This window comes from Agelaius phoeniceus, chromosome 1, assembly GCF_051311805.1.
Source record: "Agelaius phoeniceus isolate bAgePho1 chromosome 1, bAgePho1.hap1, whole genome shotgun sequence".
Taxonomy (NCBI): domain Eukaryota; kingdom Metazoa; phylum Chordata; class Aves; order Passeriformes; family Icteridae; genus Agelaius; species Agelaius phoeniceus.
In genome coordinates this window covers 34146724-34167725 of record NC_135265.1, presented here as the reverse complement: position 1 = coordinate 34167725, position 21002 = coordinate 34146724, and the positions used below count along the sequence as shown (strand labels likewise).

Below are 21002 nucleotides of genomic sequence, written 5' to 3'. Positions count from 1 at the left end.
TGATAAAAGAAGACTCCATCCAAATCCTTCTCTCCTGTCTCAGTGTCTGAGCCCTTTGTGCACAGTCACTTACTCTGAATGAATATCTGATTCTTCTATCAGATTTTAACAGAAGGAACTGGTACTGCATCATTCCAGAATATTCTGTATCCTGGCAACTAAAAGTATGAGGAATACGACCAGTCTTCCCTGATCCATGCGAATCATAACGAAATTCAATCCACAACTTGAATACTTTTTTATTAAAGCTCAGATACCACTTACCTGTTTTTCATGTTTTGGTGTCATCTTCACTGGTTTGTAGTGAAAAAAAAAATCAACCTGAAAAAAAAAACCAAACAGAATAGACATCAGATTGGTACTTAGTAGTTATTTAAAGGTCATTATTACTTTTGCCTTTTATTAGCAGACAGTAGAAAAAGCCAGGCTTAGTGCCATATATGGCAGAAAACACACTGCATTACCTGTATCTCAGAATTTATTCATTTTTAAAAGAATCCCTTTTTAGAAGCACTGGGCTAGTCCCCTCCTCTATATATTTGTCATTCTTGACAGTCCAGTTCATCTCTGGAAGTCAGTGCTTTTCTTCTCTGCTCCAAGAGCCACCTCAGGGTTCATCCTTGCATCCACCTCCCACAGCTGCGCTGAGCCAGCACTCCCAGTGCACAAACACAGCCGAGGCAGTGCTGCCTGGGCCTCACTCCCAGGTGCCCAAGAACAAGTGTAAGTGATGATCCACGGCCAGAAAAGATACCTATGCTTTTGCATCCCTAGAGTAAAGGTCAGTATTCACAAGAAGTCCCCAAGAACAAATCTGTGGGACTGCAGCTGAAGTCCAGAGACCCTGTAACATCTGAGTCAAAAGAATCAAGTGCCCATCTTAACCATCTTCCTCAAACTCAGAGAACTGGAGAAGCAAACTACTTGGATCCTTCAGGAGAGCTAAAACTCAGGCTAAATTTCACAGCATCTGTGTTTTTAAACCTCCATGCAGGGAGGGGATAATCAGACCCTGATTATCCCCTCCCTGCATGGAGGGGATAATCAAACAGAAACATCCTGTCATTAACTTACACTTCAAATCTACTCTTTCACTGAAAATCTCAAAAAATTCTTGACTGTGTCTGCAGTCCAATAAACTGGACAGTTTGCTCAGGACAGGTACCCACATGGGAAGAGCAGGACAGCTTTATTTACTTGCCAGGTTATATACACACCACCTCCTGTTTAGTGATACAGAGCTTGAAGCTGCTCTTGTTATTATACAACTACATGTTTATGTCAAGCCCAGCCAAGGAGTGCTGAACACCCCACCCCTGCCCAATGCCTCTCACAAACACTTCCAAATAACAAACCCCACCCATTTTAATAAAATAGAGCACAAAGATAAGCACACATACATTTCTTTGACCAGGAAGTTATTCTGGAACAAACACTCTGTTGTCAAGTTTCTATAGGGTCAGTCATATCAAAATAGGATACTCTGTTTCTAAATAAAAATGACCATACATAAGACTTCATCTTAAAGGGTGCCATTGTACAGTTCCATTTCCATAAAGATAAGGCCATCATTTCACTTCTATGGCTAGAATGGTACTGATAATGTAGGAATATCAAAAACACACTCAAATACTATCGTTTTTAAAAACTCCATTTATATATGCTTAACTAGCATGTATGTTCTGAGTTGAAGTTATAGAAGAGCACTCAAACACTTCTTGCTACACAGGCTCAGCAGTGTCAAGACTCTCTGCAAGGTGAGGGTAAAAATTTGGCTCACTGGGGCTAACTGCTGTTAATGCAAAAGTATGTTAGAAACTTTCCTTTTAGGGAGATAATTGGAGGGCACCAGAACACATCACAGGATTTTCATGGAATTGCATAATCATTTAAGCTGTCTCCAAGATCATCAAGTCCAACCTTTGAGTGACCAACACCTTGTCTACTAGACCATGGCCCATGTATAGCTGTTTCCTGAACACCTCCACCACCAACCCTATTCCAATGCTTAACAACTTCCTTTCTGTGAAGAAATTCTTCCTGAGGTCCAACCTGAGCTTTCCTTGGCACAGCTTGAGTCCATGTCCTCTTGTACTGTCGCTGGCTGCCTGGAGAGCAGGCTGATCCCCAGGCAGCTACACCCTCCTTTCAGGCAGTTGTAGAGAGCAATAAGGCCTCCCCGAGCCTCCTTTTCTCCAGGCTGAACACCCACAGCTCCCTCAGCTGCCCCTTGTAGGACTCAGTCTCCAGATCCTTCCCCAGCTCCCTGCCCTTCTCTGGATGGGCTCCAGCACCTCAGTGTCCTTCACAAGTGAGGGACACAGAACTGGACACAGGACTCGAGTTGCAGCCTCACAAGTGCTGAGTACAGACAAAAAAAACAGCTATGTTGGGCTCGGGCTGTTTGAAGAAGATTCTTTCTGCTATCTCTCCCCACTGAGTATAGCTGTAAACCTATATAGTTTGATGTAATTTTCCCCCCTTTCTTGTTTGAATGTGCCATGGTTTTTTTTCAAAATGGCAATGCAAATTTTTTTTTTCCAGTTATGTATCTTTATTCCATCAAATTCTGCAGTGTGTTTCTCCCCTGCCTCTAAGCTGATTCAAGTGAGAAATTATGCAAGCCCAAAATATCTCATTCCTAACGCTGTTAGCGAATGACAAGGCTGAAATAGCATGTTTCATTCTGTCATCTGTTTTTCTAATGACCGAGTTATGTGTTGGTACAGGTCAGCAAGAACAGATTGAACTCCAAACAGCCACCAGAATTTTAAATATTTAATGGCAAAAAATTAATATTTCAACACCAAAAAGCTTCCTAAAATATTTAAAATACATCAGTTTTTCATCAAGTAATTAGGGAAAAAAATCAATAATGGAAATGCAAGCCCCCCAAGGCTGCCTTTTTTCACTGATTTCAGTGAGATCACCCAGTCATGCTTCAGCCACTTGCAAATATACTTAATGCAATATTCTGTCTGGTAGCAAGATATACATTTGGGGACGTCTGTAACACACAGAGAAACCAGCGAAGCAAAACGCACAGTGAAGCGAGTGAAACTTCTGCTTAAGAAGTTATCTTTGTATCTTGAGAAAAAAACTACCCAAAATACCAGTGATGGAGAAAAACAGCCATCAGAAAATAAAAAGAAGGCTTTTGGTCTTTTTACTCTAAGCAAAATTTCCTCTGACAGGGAAATGAACACGTGCTGGGAAATAGAATCAAAAAAGCCAGTGGTCGGTCTGTAGTTTTGATAAAATACTTTCTGCTGAGAGCGAGAAAACCCCCCCACATTGCTTTGAGTAAGTTTTTGTTCTGCTTCTGATCCATTATCAGTCTGAAAACTTCTCTTTTTTTTTATTAGTTTCATATACTACATCAACTGCTTCTTGCAGTACGTATTTTTTATGGCTCTTAATTGCATAACCAACAAAACTGCCAGGGAACAGCTCCACAGCTGCTAACAGCAACCACTCAAAAGCAAAAAGATTACATAGGATGAATTACCATACTTCCTGTGCCTGAAAAAGAACCAGGAAGAAAAGGGAAGAAAAAAACACAAGTACTGCAGTACTTTTCTTAGGGAAAACAGATAAACTGCAGTGCTCTTCTTAAGGGTAATAGATAAATAATATCAAGTATTATATTTTATTTCATATTTTAGAGATTAGTTTCTATTTTAAAATCTAAATTAAAACAGATAATCTAACATTACTAGGGATATACCCTTTTATCATGTAGATGGACTGCTCCTGAAGGAGGAAGTGATTTCTCCCCAGTGTTCTCATACTGAAAGATGAAAACTCAAGCAGTGGTAGAGACAAAAACCACATCAACTTGCTCTAAGAACAGCATGAACAAATGCAAGCCCTCCTGGCTGCCTCACCAGTTGCTGTATTTAGCTTCACTGAAATTTTACAATTTCACTCATTACTGGGCAGTGACCTATAAAAATATCCTTATCAGCTCTGGGAGTGCTCATGCATCCCATGTGGCCAGTGTTTCCTCTCAAGGATAAATGCTAGTAGTCAGCTCATCCATTCATCCATTCATCCATTCATCCATCCATCCATCCATCCACCCACCCACCTTTGGTTATTTCTAATCATATAACTAAATGACCATCTTCAGGCTTTAATGGGGACGTGTGATTTAGTTTTAGACCTTGGTGATGATTCAAAGTACTGTCCAGTCATAAGCAAAGTCCTCAGCTGTGCTTTCAGGGTTGTTCCCATTTGATCAGTGTCAAATGAAACTTTAATTCAAGGCTTCAATATGACCAAGAAAGAGAGAAAAATTGAATCTCTAAATGCTTACAAGTCTTTCCTGAATTTTGTGTTTTGCTCACCTTAAGACTCAAACAAAGTCAGAATTATTTTCATTTACGGCCTGTAGAAAGTTCAGCTGCATCCATACATGGAGCTCACTGTCAAAGAACATGCCCATGTGCACCTGGCCACACTATGTTCCTGAAAGGCAAGCAATCTGTGTGGATTTGTATGGAAAATACACAGGCAGGGGTGATGGTGGAACTGGGAGGAACAAGAAGAATAATTAAGAGATGCTCTGGAGAGCTCAAAAAACCCCTCAACCTATAAAAACACACCATTTTGTGTTGCCAAACTGACCACATCCTAACACAGCGTGGCATTTACAGCAATCAGATACATGGCTATCACAGAACTACTGCTCTTGTTGATGGGAAAAATCTTATTCAGATGCTGCTCCTCAAGCAAGGACTTTCAGTCGATCCAGAGTAACTCAAACTCAGCATAAACTAATGCCTTCTACTTCACCTGTTCCACTAAACACCTGGGGTCAACCCAACTGTACTGATCAGACCCATGAGTTCACTTCTGCTCCTCACTGTCCATGAACCAGATCGTGAGGACTGAAACTCCAGACTGTGCAGGTCACAGAGCCCATTTCCTCCTTTCATCTATCTTGATGGTTATTTGCCTCGCCTTCAGCAAATTACTGTAAGGATCTGTTGGTCAAAAGTGAAAAGAGTATGAACGTCATGAGCATTTTCATCTCTACACAACACTCTACACAACAGTCAGGGGTCTGCAGCTTGCTTAGTGAAGTCCACAAAATTAAGTACTCCTGGAGCAAATCCTTCTCATTTCCCAGGATCAAAGTACCAGTTTCATTAGTGTTGTACCACAGTAGGAGCACAATCACTTCACTGCTGAGAAAAAAATAAGCACACTGTCTAAACTGCTTTTAAAAGAATGGGATCTTTCCAAACCACTGACAGAATTCACACACCTTCCTTTCCACCACAATGCAACGTAGAAAGGCACTGCCAAATATCATGCCTTTGTGAATGAAATTCCCAGGCACTGTTGCCAAGATGCTTAGTTAACTACTCCTTCCTATGGAATTTCTAAACACTTTTTTATGGCCATAAGGTATAAGACAGTTTCTCCTTAACCATTACATTAGCATTTCTCCCCAGTCAGCCACTTCCTTGTCCTGCAATCTTGCTGGCTAGTAAAACATGTTTTACCAGAAGGATGAATCTAGATCATTAAAAAAAAAAAAAAAAAAAGACAATATATAAGAAATTTTCATTTGTTTCAGAGGAACTTGGCAATCAAAGAGTTATTGAAAAATTCTAATTTCCCTCTGCCCTCCAAAATAAATACATCACAAGGATTACAGTGTCAGGTGTGGGTCACAGACTTCCAATTACAGTGGTATTATACCACGCTTTCAATTGCTTCAAGTTAATACAATATTGCTGGACAGCAGAATGACTTAAGTGCCAAGCCCTTCTGAAACCTTTAAAAGCCTAAAGACAAACAAGGAAGAAGTACTAAGAAATCTGTTCAGAGTAGGAGAGAGCTATTCAGATGTTTCCCCATTTTCTTTTTGTTGTTGCTGATGGGTTGGTTTGGTTTCTGGGGGGAAGGGGGTTTTGTTTATTTTGTTTTTTTCTTTGTCAGGCTCAAATTGCAGATATACACACAACCAAAGGACTTCATGGATATTCTGCGGTTTCAATGGGTTGCTGATTCAGAGGATTGCTATGGTTTTCTCTTAATGGAAGCTACTGGTAAGGCTAACACTGGCATCTTGGGATTTTAGGTAACAACTACAGAACAGTAATTGGGGGTCAAGTCACTGAAAAAACAGTACATGCCAGAGCTGGTAATTATTTATTCCTCAGGGCTAATGCTTGCCATTGCTTCTGCAGACAACCAGAGGACCACTCAGAACTTTCCTGCAGCTCCAGCTCCTGTGCCTTCCAGGCAGCCTGTCAAGCTGGTCTGCCATGGGAGCCTGCCTTTGTTACTCTTTCCAATTTTTATGGTGCATAAGAAGTAGATTAAACTATGCAAAATTATTTTTGTGCCATACATAATCATAGGTTTTGTTGCTAGGGCATTTTCAGAAGGTTGAGAGAGAAGGCAGTCTTTGAAGGAAGCATTGGTGACCTTCAAGGTAAAGTTTCAGGAAGTGAGCTTGCTTCAGGGAGCTTTTGAGATTCCTTGAGCTAGGAGAAATCAATTTCAGAAGAAACAGCAACCTTGGCAAGCTGGCAAATCAACCATCTTTACAGCTGTACTCAACATGGAAAACACTGGATCAAGGCTTCTTACTAATACTTACACAGAACAGGCACACCACTGGTTCTGAAACTACCTCTGAGAAGGGAAAGAAGCAAGTAATTTCCAGGCTAAACCACTTGCTGAATAGCACTGTGTACTTTGCAAGCGACAGTTCTGTTCAGTTGCAGAGGTGATGAGTGAGGACGTACACACTGTGCATAAACCATACAGAGATCTTACAAGGCACACCAACATAGACAGATAAACCATCCCCAGGTGTTTTATACATGATGCAAGTTACAAACAACACATCAGACAGCTGTTGCTTTTAGAAACCAACAAGGTGGGGGGTTGTAAAGAGACTGATGTCTCAGCATTTCAGAACATAGATGAAATTCCTAAGAAAAATATTAAATGCTTCTGAAGGAAGCTTCAGAGAATGTATATGTCTTTCAAAAAACACGTTTTTCTCAGGACTTAAGTATTTCATTGCATAAAATAAAATTAAGTTGCCTTAAAAATAGTATCTTCCTCAAGGTATCTCTGTAATAATTAACTTTTACTTATCACAGGAAAAGAAGGGCTGATGGAAGCTGTATCTTTGCAGCTGAGTAAGCAGAGCAAAAGTCAGCAAATACTATGCAGTCTTATCACTACATTTCCTTCTCTGTCTCTCAGATGCAGAGGCTGCCATCACCTGACCCCTTCCTTCCTGACTTACCCGCTGGAACACTTTGAATTGCATGTACCAGAAATTTCTCACTTTTTCTTATTTCAAAATATTTTAATTTATGATACAATTTTTGTCTGCTGCTTGAATTGCTGTTACTTAGCACTACATGTTCTAGCTTAGCTCTTTTCCTACTGCAGATTTCCTTATGCTATCAAAGCATCTATTTTTGTGATGTGTTACCTGCTCCAATCCAGGAAGTGTTAGTGTTTGGTCTTGTGCCCAGAGAGGAAAGTAAAGCAAAAGTTATAGTTTTGGCTGCAACCACAGAATTAGAAGTCCCAGTCTCATGACATGGGTCTGGGGAGATGGCTGGGAAAGACCCAAGCACAGATATAGTAAAAAATGAAATGAACATCTAAGCAATAACATCCTGAGACAGACTGATCCTGAGTAGTCTGTATAACTGCAGCTTAAGACAGTGGGTAAGACAGGAAATACTGCAGTCAATATAGTGTGCCCACAAAGCATTCTGATCAACTCTCTTCAAACTGTTGTGTCTCTTGTGTCTTTTTAAGTTGACCAAGCCCATGGCAGATCATTACAACAGTGCAGCTGGATCAGATATCCAGTCTTTCATACTATGGCAATTTACTATTCAGGCTCTCTTCCCCTGAAGAATGCATCAGATGGCCCATCACTGACACAAAATCTTACTGTTGTCACATTTGTGTACCTGCAGCCACATCTTGCACTACTTTGTGGGCTGGGTCTATCAGCCATCAAATTAACCATTAAAGAATGTATTAACAGTGAATTTGACTGGGCAGTTCACTTGTTCAACAGGCTTTGTTACCTTTCTAGATGCTAGACTGTGCCAGTGGCATGAAAACAGTATCTTGGAAGCAAAGAGCTTCTGAACAGTGTTACTTATTACTAAAGCAGGCAATTCTAAAAAACAAATAGCGTTTGGCAGGAGAAACTTTTCATGAGACTGACCAGTAAGAAAAACAAGCTGAAAATCAGTGATTCATCCATATACCTGGATTTTCTACTTTTCATTTATTTTGTGCCTACTGAACATTAAGATGTGATTTTTATTGCTTTCACCCCACTGCTGCACCCTGACTTTATAAGATTGATATCAGCTTTTGGCCAGTTCCTGGCACAAGAAGCTCACCTATGATGTGGCAAACTTCTTTATGAAGTTGTGAGAGAAGAGCAGGAGGCATAGCAAATACACAAAAATAGGAGGGAGAGAAGAAAAGCAGCACTTGGCTGCTCTGCCATCACAGCCAAGTCAAAGAAGTTGCTGGTCAGCCTGGAACAAACATTGTTCAAGATAAAGTGGTAAGAGAAGCAAACGTAGAAAACAGCGCTTGCAGGACAAGTAAGCCTCACAGCTTGCTTTCACAGTGCCCAAACCCATGTGATATTTTTCCAACAATGAATTCAAGTAGACCACTAAGTACTCTGAAAAATAACTTCTGCCTTCAGTAGGAGAAAGATTTCACGCTCACAGAGTAGGCGCTGCTGAAATGAGCAGAATGCAGAGATCTGTATGGCAAGCCTATGGGAAAACAGTGGACCAAGAGGAAACTGGTTTGTGTTAAATAATGCTTAATCCAAGTTCATTTATTAGTCACTGTCTTTAAACACAGAATATATACACTAAAGTTTTGGAAGTCCCAAACTGTTTTCTGCCTGTAAGCACTTCAGAGGCAAATACTATGAGAAAATGCATACAAAGTTACCAGTTGAAATAATTTATAGTCATAAACAATGTCCCAGAAGTCCTTTTCTTTTGCAACACTTGCAACAGGCCCGGTCCTATTCTTTTTGTTACCTGTTGGGTTTAATTTACTTCAGGCCAAAAAAAGCACAATCCAGTCTTAAAACAGAACAAGTATCAATTCATACAACCACACCTTTAACTAAACCAGCTGAAACCTACACATTTGCGGTCTTACAGTTAAACCCATACCAAATGTCCATCACATGGCTGGTAGGATCTGATAACCATCAAGAGATCCTCTCCAGCCCTACTGGTTTGTAGAAACACAGTGAAGTTGCAGTGATATTGCTTTTTGGCCCAGATCTCAGAACAAAACCACAATCACAGCACCTCAATGAAACCAAGGGCCCAGACCAAGCAGGAGTAGAAGGTACCAGCTACCACATACCCCCTGCAGCTGGAAGCCCACAGAGGGAAGCCCCACTGCAGGTATCCAGCCTAGACCTCACTGATAGTAATTTTTCTGCAGAACTGACACAATTAGGTCACTCAGTGCCACCAGAGAGGTAAACAACCATTAGTGAGGATGCTTTTCCCCTTTATAGGTGAGTTTCAAATCCTGCACCACATTATGCACAGCAAGTGTTTTTTTCATTCTCAGAAAGCATTCTGTAAAGATAGTACTATCCTTGACAGGGTCTGTATTATTGTTCTAGCAGGAGAACAGGAAGGAAAATGGTTAGAGGTTTTGGTCATCGAGACTAAAAACAATACAACTTTTGTAATTATAAAAACTAGTTATTAACTGACCACTGAAACCCAGAATTTCATCTACATTAAAGAGAGAATAAAGCTATCTAAGGTTGGAAAGTTACCTAGCTTAGCCAAGCCTACAGAGAAAATGCAGCACTCCTTAGAATTAAGCTTTGCTAGAAACCCAGTGAAAGGGCAATCATATACATGAACCCACATGATTTTTCCATACTGCTAACAAACTTCTATTTCAGATGATCTAGGACAAGTCAGTTACCACCCAAAGCTGGAATGACAGAAGCTCTGGTGATCCTCAGGTGGTCAAATAATTCTGGAGTGTCAACTAGTGTTTACACAGTGTTGTTCAGATGCTGTAAGTCCCAAAGCCTTATTTTTTTCAAGCAAACCAATAGGTTTGCTCAAAGAAAAGATATTTAATGTGTACAAGTCGCCTTGGTCCAAAGGATCTGTGACTCTGGAAATCTGTGAGAAAAAGAAAGAATCCTTTTTTGATAGAAAATCATTGCTTATGCACATATGCTATAGCATAGGATATTATTTTCCCAGTCTGACTGAAGCCTAAAGATTGTCTTATGTTTTCTTAAAGACAGTCCACAGGACTTCAAATTATCTTCATGGTTATCTTGCCTTAGTTACAAGGTTTGGTGCAAATATTGATGTTTTCCTGAGAAAATCAAGATATTTTCTTTGCAAGCTGACCTGGACTATTAACACCAACCTACCATGGTTTGCATTAAACCCCTGTAATTCAGCTGTGGAAAGCTCACAAAAAAAGACCTCAGCTGGGAGAGGATCTTGCATTTCTACTCTAAGGTTTAGCACTGGATTACATACCTACTGCTGACATCTTTTTCCCAACCAGCATGTCAAGCAGATCTTCCAACTCAGCATATTCTGTGATTCCTCTTCATCCACCCAGAGAGGGGGAGACAAGGGGCTTTCTCTCATCTGGGATGAGTCATTTGCCTTCCTCCCTCCCCAACTCCAAACAGTCATACCTGCAACCAGTGGCCAGACAGATCTAACAAATGCCACGTAGTCCTACATCCTTGGGGAGCACAACAACTCGTGTCTCAGCCATTAAACATCACTCTTATTATTTCACATGCCTGAAGACATGTGAGGGTGTCTTTGGGCTGTGCATGAGAGACAAGGCTGTTGGACTCAGCTGTTCTCAAAGCACGATTGCAATGACACTGTGTGCCAACGTGACTATTTATACATGAGTGCCTGGCACGTCATAGGCTCTGGTATTATCAAGATGTTCTTCAGTGCCTGAGACTTGCAGATATGTCCCTTCTCCCCATAATCACTCCCCAACTCCTCCACTGCCACCTCACCTTTTCATATGTCATTAGTAGAAATTCATTTCCTCTGGGAAAAGACATACTGCTCTTGAGAAAACAAAGCCTTCCCCTCTGGTAAGACAACTGAAGATCTCATTAAAACAGAAGCTAAAGTTATGACTAATTTAAAACCACACATCACCATTACACAATTAAAACAATGAGACTAATAGAAGGCAGAACTTATAACCTGGTGACTGCTGCTGTACACAAGAAGCAAGGTAGGTGAGCAGCTAGGGCCTCCCTGAGGGAAAGGAGGAGCAGGAACTGGAAGGATGCGTGGGCAGCACGCAAACAGAGGTCAGAGTAAATTACTCATTGTCAATTCTACAGTAAAAATAGATGCTTTATTACAGGAGTAGAACATTTGGCTTTGAAACATAGTTTTAGCTATAAGTGAGTGCATCTTCCTAGACATCTCTGGTAGAGAAGAAAGGGAAAAGGAAGAAGTAATTTTCTTAAGCCTCAAATTCTTTCAATATCAGGAAACAGAAATTCCTCCACAGCACAAAATATAGGCATGAAGGGTAATTGGCTTCCTCTTTTTATGCACAAGAGGGAAGATCCATAATGAAATGATTCCTTGTTTACCCATTCTCAAACAAATGGAATTTGATGGTGTGCATCCTGCCCCTCAGCTCTGTGACAGTCTGTAACACCAGGCACATAAAGATGCTGAAGCAAAGAGAAACTCCCTTCAGTCCTTCAAGTACTTCCTTTTGGGCCAGGCCCACAGAGTGATGCTTTTTGTAATAATTTTTTCAAGGTTCATATCTATTGCTGAAATTACCTGCCATACTGGGAGACAGTTTGACATAAGTCACACTGAGGTGCCAGTGGGACAACGTGCAGTGCTGCTGTACTGCAGACACCTTGAGCAACACCTGCACAGCATCAATCCAGAGACATATCCTGTTTAACTGCAGACTTTCAGCAAAGCAGCAGAAAACAAGCAAGAATGCAGTATGTATGTTATGTACCCAAAGTGTATGTATGTATGTATGTACCCAAAGTACTGAAGGAGTAAGCACACCAGGGAACAAGTCAAGGGCCAGCACAAGGGCTGGCAGACCATGTGGGCTCCTTTCTCTGTGGAGAACAGGCCCAACAAAACCAGAAAGGAAAGTGAAACCAGGAGCCCTGAGGATATTTAAGGATTCTGTGAAGACATTTCACTAATTAGGCCTATGAGAAGACAAATACTGGTTTGAATTTCTCCAAGTTGAAAGATGATCCCTGGAGGAACAGTGTGGGAATTGCAGAACCATTTGTGATTTCATCATTGGATTATGTTCCATCAGAACTCCCACTGTTCCACCTTTTCTACAGAAATCTGGACAAGTAGATTCAGACAGCTAAACTTAGATGTTTGTGTCTTTGTGAAAGCTCATAGTGTCCTACTTACTCTTCAGGTGCTGCTCAAGAAGAGGGTGGATCGACTGTAGGTCATGTGCCAGCCTCACACAAGTGTTCTGGATCCCTCTGGACAGTCACCTGAAAAGGCAGCAGTCACACACATCAGGCCACTGACCCCTGCCCAAACCTCTGGATGCTACACAGGCAGCACTTTGGTGTTATGTGCAGTGTGAATGGATTCCTCAGGAGACCCTGCTCCTTCTGCAACATCTCCAACCATGAGGGCTTGTCTGTGCCAGGGCTGCTGCAAGTGGTTTCAGCTCCAAGCTGCCTTTGCAGTCTCTCTGCTTCTTCCTTCCCTCCCACAGATGCTTGATTTTAAAAGCACAGAGAGCTGTTGACCAAGCTCTCAGCAATTCAGTTGGAGCTTTTGCCAACAAGGAAATCGTGATGGCAGTCTACTTTCTGTAGGTGGAGAGGTCACACCTGCAGCCACCAATGAAGTGGCATGACAAGCTTTTTATTTTTGCCTTCCTGTCTTTCAGTGTCTATACACATGAATGTTTTGTAAACATACTAATCAAGGATTCTTCTGGGTTTCTTCTCTTTTTTTCCCCCTCCAAGCTGGGGAAGAAGAATGCTTATGAAAGGTGTTTCTATTCTTAATTTCTATGTAGAGATTTAGCAAGCTATGATACAAAGATCTAGAGCCAAACACTACGCAGCAAACTTGTGCATGTAACTCCCTGTAGACATGAAGCATGATTTGCTTCTCTTTTCCAAGACTTATCTTGCCAAGAAGTTGGGAAATTCCTGTAGGACACATAGCTGGGCTTTTCTCTTTGTATTTTTATGGGAAGGACAAAAAAGTTGCTGAGGGTTTGTTTTTTATATAATAAAAATATGCAAAATATTTAATGAGAAGAAATAAAAACCACAATACCCTAAATTATAGAGATCTCTTTTACTCCGCTGTTTACAAAAGCCAAAACCTTAATGCATACTACACACTACACACATGGAAATAAGATCCATGTGACACATTGCAGAGATATGATACACCAAAGTTGTCACCTGTCTCATACTACCTACCTACTTCCAGGAAGCAAAAAACAGCCTCAGCAGTCCTGAGTAAATGTTCACAACTTTTTTGCTTTGTCATTTATCATAGTGTGCATTTTGTTCTTTTGGGTTTGGTTTTTTTGTTTTGTTTTCCTTTTCTTTTAAAATCAAGCTGCCAGAGGAGTGCTTCCTTCTTTCACACGCAGAAGTTACAAAATTGTGTGATAAAGGCAGAGAAGGTTGCAGTTGCCCGAAATGATGGCAATTAGGAAACATACTGAGCAATAATTGACTGAAATGATACCACAAGACCGATTCAGCCCTTTATGGTCAGAGAGGCCCCAACTTCTGCATTGGTACCCTTGACAGTATCTCTCATTCCCCAGGAGGAGGGTGGGTGGAGGGGAGCACCACACTGAAGCAAGTGCCTGATCTGCAGGCTCAGCCCAGCAGGCCAAAGGCAGCGCTGCTCTGTGGCAGGGGCAATATGCTGCCAGGGGAAGGAAGGAGGGAAGCATCAAGGAAACGTGCTCTACGGTTTCTTAGCCAGGTATGTTTAAACTGATGACTGCCATGGCCTGTGTCTGGGTGGAAAATGCTATTCTGTAAGGGATCCATGTGCTGCAGCAGCACAATGGATCTAAAATTTCTGTCAACAGAGTCTGCACCCCATTATGATGTTCCCCATCTGTTCAGTGGTAGCACTGAAATGCCCTGCATCAGTCACGTCACCAGTCCTGGCTCAAGGGTGACCAAAAGTCCACCAAAAGGTCACCCCACGTTTGCCAACTGATGGCTTGATTCAATGTTCCACTTGCTCTTATGCCAGAAAATTGCTCAGTTTCACCCAGATCCTCAGTAGTTTTTGCTCAGTATGGATTAGTGCTTGGGAAGGGGAATCTGAGGACACTCAGAGCCTCGGCACAGCAAAACACTACTCATGTGCAACCTGTACACTGCACCTGTGCTAAAAGCACCTCATCACTGTGGGCATGCAGAGATCACAGAATTAACTCAAGCAGCTACACCAGGGCTGCCTAACCTCCAGAACAGCTGTTCTTCAGAAATTAATGTGGAAAACCACAGCTGTTTTGCAATGGTAGAAGAGCACAAATCCTTAGTAGTAATATTTTCAAAATATTTCCCTCCTTAAAAAAAAATTAAGTATAATTCTTTTCCTAATAAAATTTGAAATAATAATAATCATCATCTATAATAAAGGTACAAGTATTTCTATGAATACAACCATGGTGTACCAATGCAAGATCTTTAGATTCAAAATATACAAACACAAAATATACATTATAAACAAGAGGCTTCTGAATTTCAAGTCACACATCATAAATAACACCCTAGGCTGAGTCAGGCATAATTATTATTTGCATCTTCTACACAAAGCAAACATTAGTATTTCCACTGTTCTAAAGAAAGTCCAGTATTGTGTCATTCAGGAAAGCCCTGCCTTGCATTACTTTCAGTTTCAGTTGTCCCTAGCACAAACAGAAAAACTCTCCCTTCACTTGAGCTATTTCTATCAATGTGAGGCAATGAAAACTCCAGCTTCATTTTCCCTAGGGTTATGGGTGATGTGGGCACATGCCAGGTGGGTGCCTCAAGCACACCCGCGAGGGCCATACCCTGATCCTCCAGAGCTTGGCTCCACATTTCCGCCGGCCTTTCCTCCCTGGAGGCTGCCAGCAGAATGAGGCAGTGTTTCCTCAGAACTGCCACATCCTTGAAGGGCTGTGAGAACACCACCCAGCCAGTTGTCCTGATCTGATGGCGACGGTGTTTCTCGGGGTGTGACCCCAGCAAGTGCGAGATGAGCAGCAAACACAGGCCTCAAGGAAAAGCACCGGCAGCTGCCCCGGTGCCTTTGTGCCCAGCTCCAGAACATGACCCACGGCAAACCCAGCAGCCCTCAGTCACTGGAACTTCCTTTGCTTTATAAAATCAGTTAGTTTTAATTGCATACTGTGTTTTCATAGGCTGTCCCCATACGTACCTAAAAATTTCTCGTGCTGCTTAACTTGGTTAACACAGAATTTAAAAATAAGACAGTCTCCTAACAGAATAGTACATAAAATGTACTGATTTAATACAAAAGCATGCTATGATATATAACATATATCTGTATGTGTATATTGCATGTTATATAATGTATATACACAACAATAACAATACGTGTATATATACACACTGAGCTTTTGCCCATCCCTGTGCTCTTTAGATCACAGTTGCCGAGGGCGATGGATTCGCCACAGCAAAACAAAGAGAAGCGGACCAAAACAAGATTAGTAGTTGCTTAAACCAAATCTCCCGCTGCCCGGCGTTAATCATTGCCAAGGGCAGTCATTTACCGCGCCGTAAACCGCGGCGGAGCCCTCTGTCAGAGACCAGGGAGGAAAACACACTCCGCAGGGCCGGGAGGAGCCGAGCGCCGCCGCCGGGGCCGCAGGGCTGCCCGCTGGGCCAGGGCTTGCCGAGCCGCCCCCGAAGCGCGGCCGGTGCCACCGAGCCCGGCAGCGCCCTCCGGCACCGCAGCGCGGGGCACGGCCGCACCCCGAGCCCCACACCACCAACCCGGCCAGCCCCGCCGCCGCCGCCGCTCCGGTGGCCCCCAGCTGTCCGGAGGTCTGACACCCCCCGATCCCGCTCCCGATCCCGCACGGCTCACCCACCACCGCCGCCGCCGCTCCCGCCGCCGCCCAGAGCCGGGAGAAGCCGGCGCGTCACCGACAGCAGGCGGGGCCGCGCTGCCCGCCCCGCCCGGGCCCGCAGAGCCAGAGGTGCAGAGAGGCTTTCCTTGAACAGCGGATCTGACAGCCCCAGCCGCCGGGGAGGGGAGGAGGCTGAGCCCTGGGGCGCGCCTGCGGAGCGGAGCGGGCGTGGAGGGGTCCTGTGACCTGCATCCTGATGGGATCTGCATCCTGATGGGATCTGCGTCCTGATGGGATCTGCGTCCTGATGGGATCTACATCCTGATGGGATCTGCGTCCCGTGATCGAGTCACCTTGACAGAGTTGAGCCCCTTGGTGTTTCCGACTTGTAACACCTCAGTTGTACGCACCCCATGTGCTTTATGAGATTGCATCCTAAGTACGCATCTTGCTCCGACTGAAAAAGTCCAGGTTTACCGGGAGTTTCTTAGAAGCCTTTAAGTTAAGAGGGGGGAAGAAAACAAAGAAATTAAAATTATCCCTGGAGTTTTACAAGAAATGGCTGGACACAAGGGTTAATGCTATGGTCTAGTTGACAAAGTGGTGATAGCTCACAGGTTGAATTTTATTATCTTGATGGTATTTTCCAACCTAAGTGATTCTGTTGCTCTGTGACTGATAAATCAAATTGCCTAGTTTTTAAAACCTGAATAAAATATCAAAAGGTTTATTTTTGGCTTCACTTGGTTGCTCAGGAAATCAATGTTCTAGTAATTTTATTTCCTCACTGGCTAAGTGTTAAAATTCCAAGAGGAATTTGAAATACGTGATTAATGTTGTGTGCCATCACTTGGAGATTTTCTTCATAGTAGCGTTTATGCCACAGCTCCAAAACCTTGGGTTCCTGGGTTTTGGAATCTGTCTTCCGAAAAACAGCTTGGCAAGCTGGGGGAAAATAATTTGTCTGTGACAGTGCTTGTCTCTTGCTGTTGCAGCTTTTCTTTTGTGCTGAAATTTGTTTAAGAGTGATAAATGAAAGCACCTTGCAAAATACCCACTGATGAGAGTGGAAGGAAAAGAGTTAAGTTTCTGTTGCAATAAGAAGGGGTAAGGGTTTCTGCTTCTGAAGAGCTTGAATGATTACTTATCTCAGTGCTGATAAGAATCCTCAGAGGATCTGAGCAACTTCTCCTATTTTGAAGAAGAGAACTAATTTTAGTACCATTTACTTAATTTCTAAATACTGAAAAGACTATAATATTTTCCTTTTATTAGCTTTTTTTTTCTGTAAAAAAATTTTTCCCATAATACATCAAAATATGAAGAAAGTTCTGGGATAAAAATTCTCAAAGAAAATAATTATTAGCTTGTCCTGAATACTCCAGAACTTTTATCCAAAAAGAGCTCTTGAGCAAAACACTGCAGATACAAGTAGAGATCAAGATGATCAACTACTGGAACAGAGAATTACAGGGATGTTACATGAAGTGTCTGCATCAGTCTTTTCCACCCCATGTGGATGTATACAGGGCTCCAATTGTCACTTGTTCTGTAGTGGCAAATTTTGTGGTAGGATGGTGAAAACACCTAAAGGCTGAATGTACCTTTTTTGCCATTGCTGTCAAATGTTGCTCTGAGCGACCACCCTGTCCAAGAAAAGATTCACAAAGGATGGCCAGAATAGGAAAAGGCTGAAATGAAAGCATGAGACGAGCACAATTAAATAGCTCTCTGTGCGATTGCCAGTATAAACTCATTTTCAGAAATCAATTTTTTTTCTTATATTCTGACATTCAAAATTTAATATCAGTGAGATTTATAAACCTTGGTTATCTGTGCATAAATGTGAAATAGTGCTACCTGTCAGCCATATAATTTTGCCTCCAAAAAAAAAAAAATCACAATTAGCTATAGTTAAATTTAGCAAAAAGGGACTATACAGGCAAGTGTTCTTAATGGAATAAAAAGCAATTATGATAGGGAATAGTTCTTTTCTTTTGGAGAAGGCCTGTTCAAACTTTCAAACTGCTTATTTGCAGGATTTCAATTCTTCATTCATTTTACAGACCTTTTTTTTGTTCTGTCCCACTTCAGTGCTGTACTGAATAATCACCTTTCATAAGGCTGTGGTGTTCAGATATAATCCAGGAAAGAATGGAAAATGAAAGACCTTACTAAGGTGACTGTGACAAGCAGTAGAATGAAGATGTGAATGATGCCCCTACAGAATTTTTCTTCCTTCGTATTTTTGTAGGAAAGCTTGCATCAGGAGGACCAGATGCCAATCATCATAATATTCACATTTTCTGCTTCTGAAGTGGAAGATCTGTTCAAGCTCTTCTTGATGGATTTCCTCATGGGGTGGGCTTCTCTTTCCATAACCTAGTTTGGTCAATGTACCCAGTTTTTGTTAGCAGGGACAACATTTTCCTACTCTAAGTCACCTTCATGATGTTTCTTATTTTATGTTTTTCTCTCCATTTATTCATGGAAGATGAAGGCTGCATACTGCAACTGCTCTTCCTCCTTGCTTTTGCCAGCAAAACAGGCTCTCAGCTTTGATCTATAACAAACTGTCTGGTGAAAGATTCAGAAGGACCAAACTTCAAGATTATAAATAAATAAATAAAAAGTATAACATCCTAGGAAAAAACCCAGGAAATATGAAGGAGAAAAAGATGAAAGGACTGGAAAAAGGAGATTGATTTCCTGAGGAAAGGGATATAAATCAGGGCAAGGGGGAGTTTTAGAAAACTGGTGTTGCCGATTTAGTTCTGTTTACAGATGAAAATTTGCATCAAGGAAATTCCTGTGCATTTTCTGTGAAGTCCTCATGATATTTTGGTCCAGTTTTCTTCTGCCAGTGGCACTGTGTCCTGACATGATGCCCAAGTGTTTCTCAGGGTGCAGCTGTAGTGCTGGAATGGGTGATGGGGCCTGCTGCTGGCATTGGCTGAGACCTGCTGGTCTCAGGGGACTTCAGTCCCTATACCAAGAGCTTGACTCTCAATGCTCTGATAAACTAAGTGAGCTTCAGGGAGTTATCCAATCTATGTAAAGTATTTTTTCCATATTTTAATAACAAATAGAAAAGAGAACTTTATTCCACAACAGCTCCTTCTTAAAATTTCTACAGAAAAAAAGATTTTATTCTGCTATCTTTCCATTGGTTTGATTTATTTCAGATTAAGTCTGCCACAGATATGACCATCCATTTATTCATGAGGGTAAACTTAAGTGTGCATTCATCTACATTGATATTTTGTTTTAGTGAGGTATGTATTTTTGGAAGCTAATCTCTGGTTGCCCTCCCTTCCTGCTCTTTGGTTCATTTTGCAGAACAGCCCCAAAAGACACAGTAAGAAATATTCCACCTGAAACACAGCAAAAAGCAGCATTCCAACCACTGATGGAGCCAGCCTGAAACAAATCTTCCAGAGCACACAGAGGGAGAAGGTTACATCCTTCACATAAGCTGGTTTGCACTGCAGAGCTTTTCCTGTAGGAATCCAGCTGCTTGCTAACATAGACCTAGCCTAAGTCACAGAGTGATTACAATGCTGGTTTTGTTAGCCCATGTATATAATCCCTCAGTTATTTCATTCAAGTTGAATACATTTCTGCATCCAGAGAATGTTGGCTCCTGACTGCTTGATCGTATAATGAAAAATTCCAGATAAAAAGAAAGATTCTTAAATTTGAAAAATACACTGCTTCAAACTAAATAATTAAAGAACGAAGAAATGTGGAATATTATGAAGACAAATTGAAACATTATTTTTAAGACAATATTTTTAAAATATTTCCCATATTTTCCTTTTCATGGCTGAAGAGGAAGAAATCATGCAGCTGTAGGCTGCAGAGGGATTCTTAGGCATTACTCTTAGAAAGCATTAATAAAAAATGAGAGGAGTTGTGTCAATGATTGCAGTTCTGAAAAATTCTTGATAAAGATGCTCAGTGTTTTCATCTTGTGGAATGTGTAAGGATTGAAAAAAGAGTGAGATGAACAAAAGAAGGAACTCTGTGAATGTTTCCCCTTACTGGTTTGTGTTCTGAGGTGAAAAACAACAATTGTCCCTCAACTGTGGTGTCGTGTTTGGCAAGGAGGGATTTCTTTGTAGCTCATTTAATAAAGCACGAAATCAACACATTTTCCAGTGTCTTGCTACTGATTTATGTCCATTTCCAAGTATGTAGGGCAATAAGCAGATGAACATACTTAAATACTCCGGCAATAAGCAGATGAACATACTTAAATACTCCCACTTGCAAATAGGATGTTCCCTCATGCAGCTTGGACAAATGTTCTCCTGTCTAAAACTGCTGAAGGGATGAAACTCTTGGCTTTAGCTTGTCCATTTAGGTGACCATGGCTAAGGGAGGACTTCTGGTTAGAGCAAGCAAGTTGCCAGGACCCTGGACATTTCCATGCAATGGGTGCAGTAGCTTTAGAATTGGTTTTTCAGGGCTGTGCTCTCACATTCAGTGGTATCTGATAAATTGCTGTCTCAAAAGTGCTGGGCTTACAAGCACAAAGTCTGCCCAAGCAAAATTGGGTCAGACTGTGGGAGGGAGAGGATTATTTGGATTTGCATGTAATATGAAAAAGGACTGCTTATTTTGTTTCAGGTTTTTTTTTTTTTCCTGATAATTCCAATTTTCCGTACTATATCTGATCTGCAGACAAGGTCAAATGGAAGGCCTTGATGGTTTTAGTGGGAAGACGAAGAAAATTATCAACTGACAAGAAAAGGATTATTAATGAAATTCCTTTGCCATCTTTTCAACTTGAGCTGCAGCCAAGCGCCTTATTAAAAACTGAAAACCATCAGAAAGAG

At 41.6% G+C, this 21002-nt stretch overlaps 1 protein-coding gene across 7 annotated transcripts in view; it reads right to left on the bottom strand.

The window, feature by feature from the left end:
- The window catches only part of SNX10 (sorting nexin 10), a 35479-nt gene extending 19171 nt beyond the window's left edge, over positions 1 to 16308 (bottom strand). Inside the window, exons 1-3 of one of the 7 annotated variants that reach the window (XM_054655162.2) lie at positions 16179 to 16298; positions 12489 to 12577; positions 265 to 321 (exon numbers count right to left, since the gene is read on the bottom strand). Coding sequence is in view for 4 of the 7 variants with exons in the window: in XM_077176277.1 (XP_077032392.1) it covers positions 265 to 288 (24 nt within the window). In the remaining 3 variants the exon portion in view is untranslated. Of the gene's footprint in view, positions 1 to 260; positions 322 to 12488; positions 12578 to 16178 lie in introns of those variants that run through there. The other 6 variants (XM_077176277.1, XM_077176284.1, XM_054655154.2 and 3 more) reach the window with 6 other exon arrangements.
- Positions 16309 to 21002: the final 4694 nt, after the last annotated feature.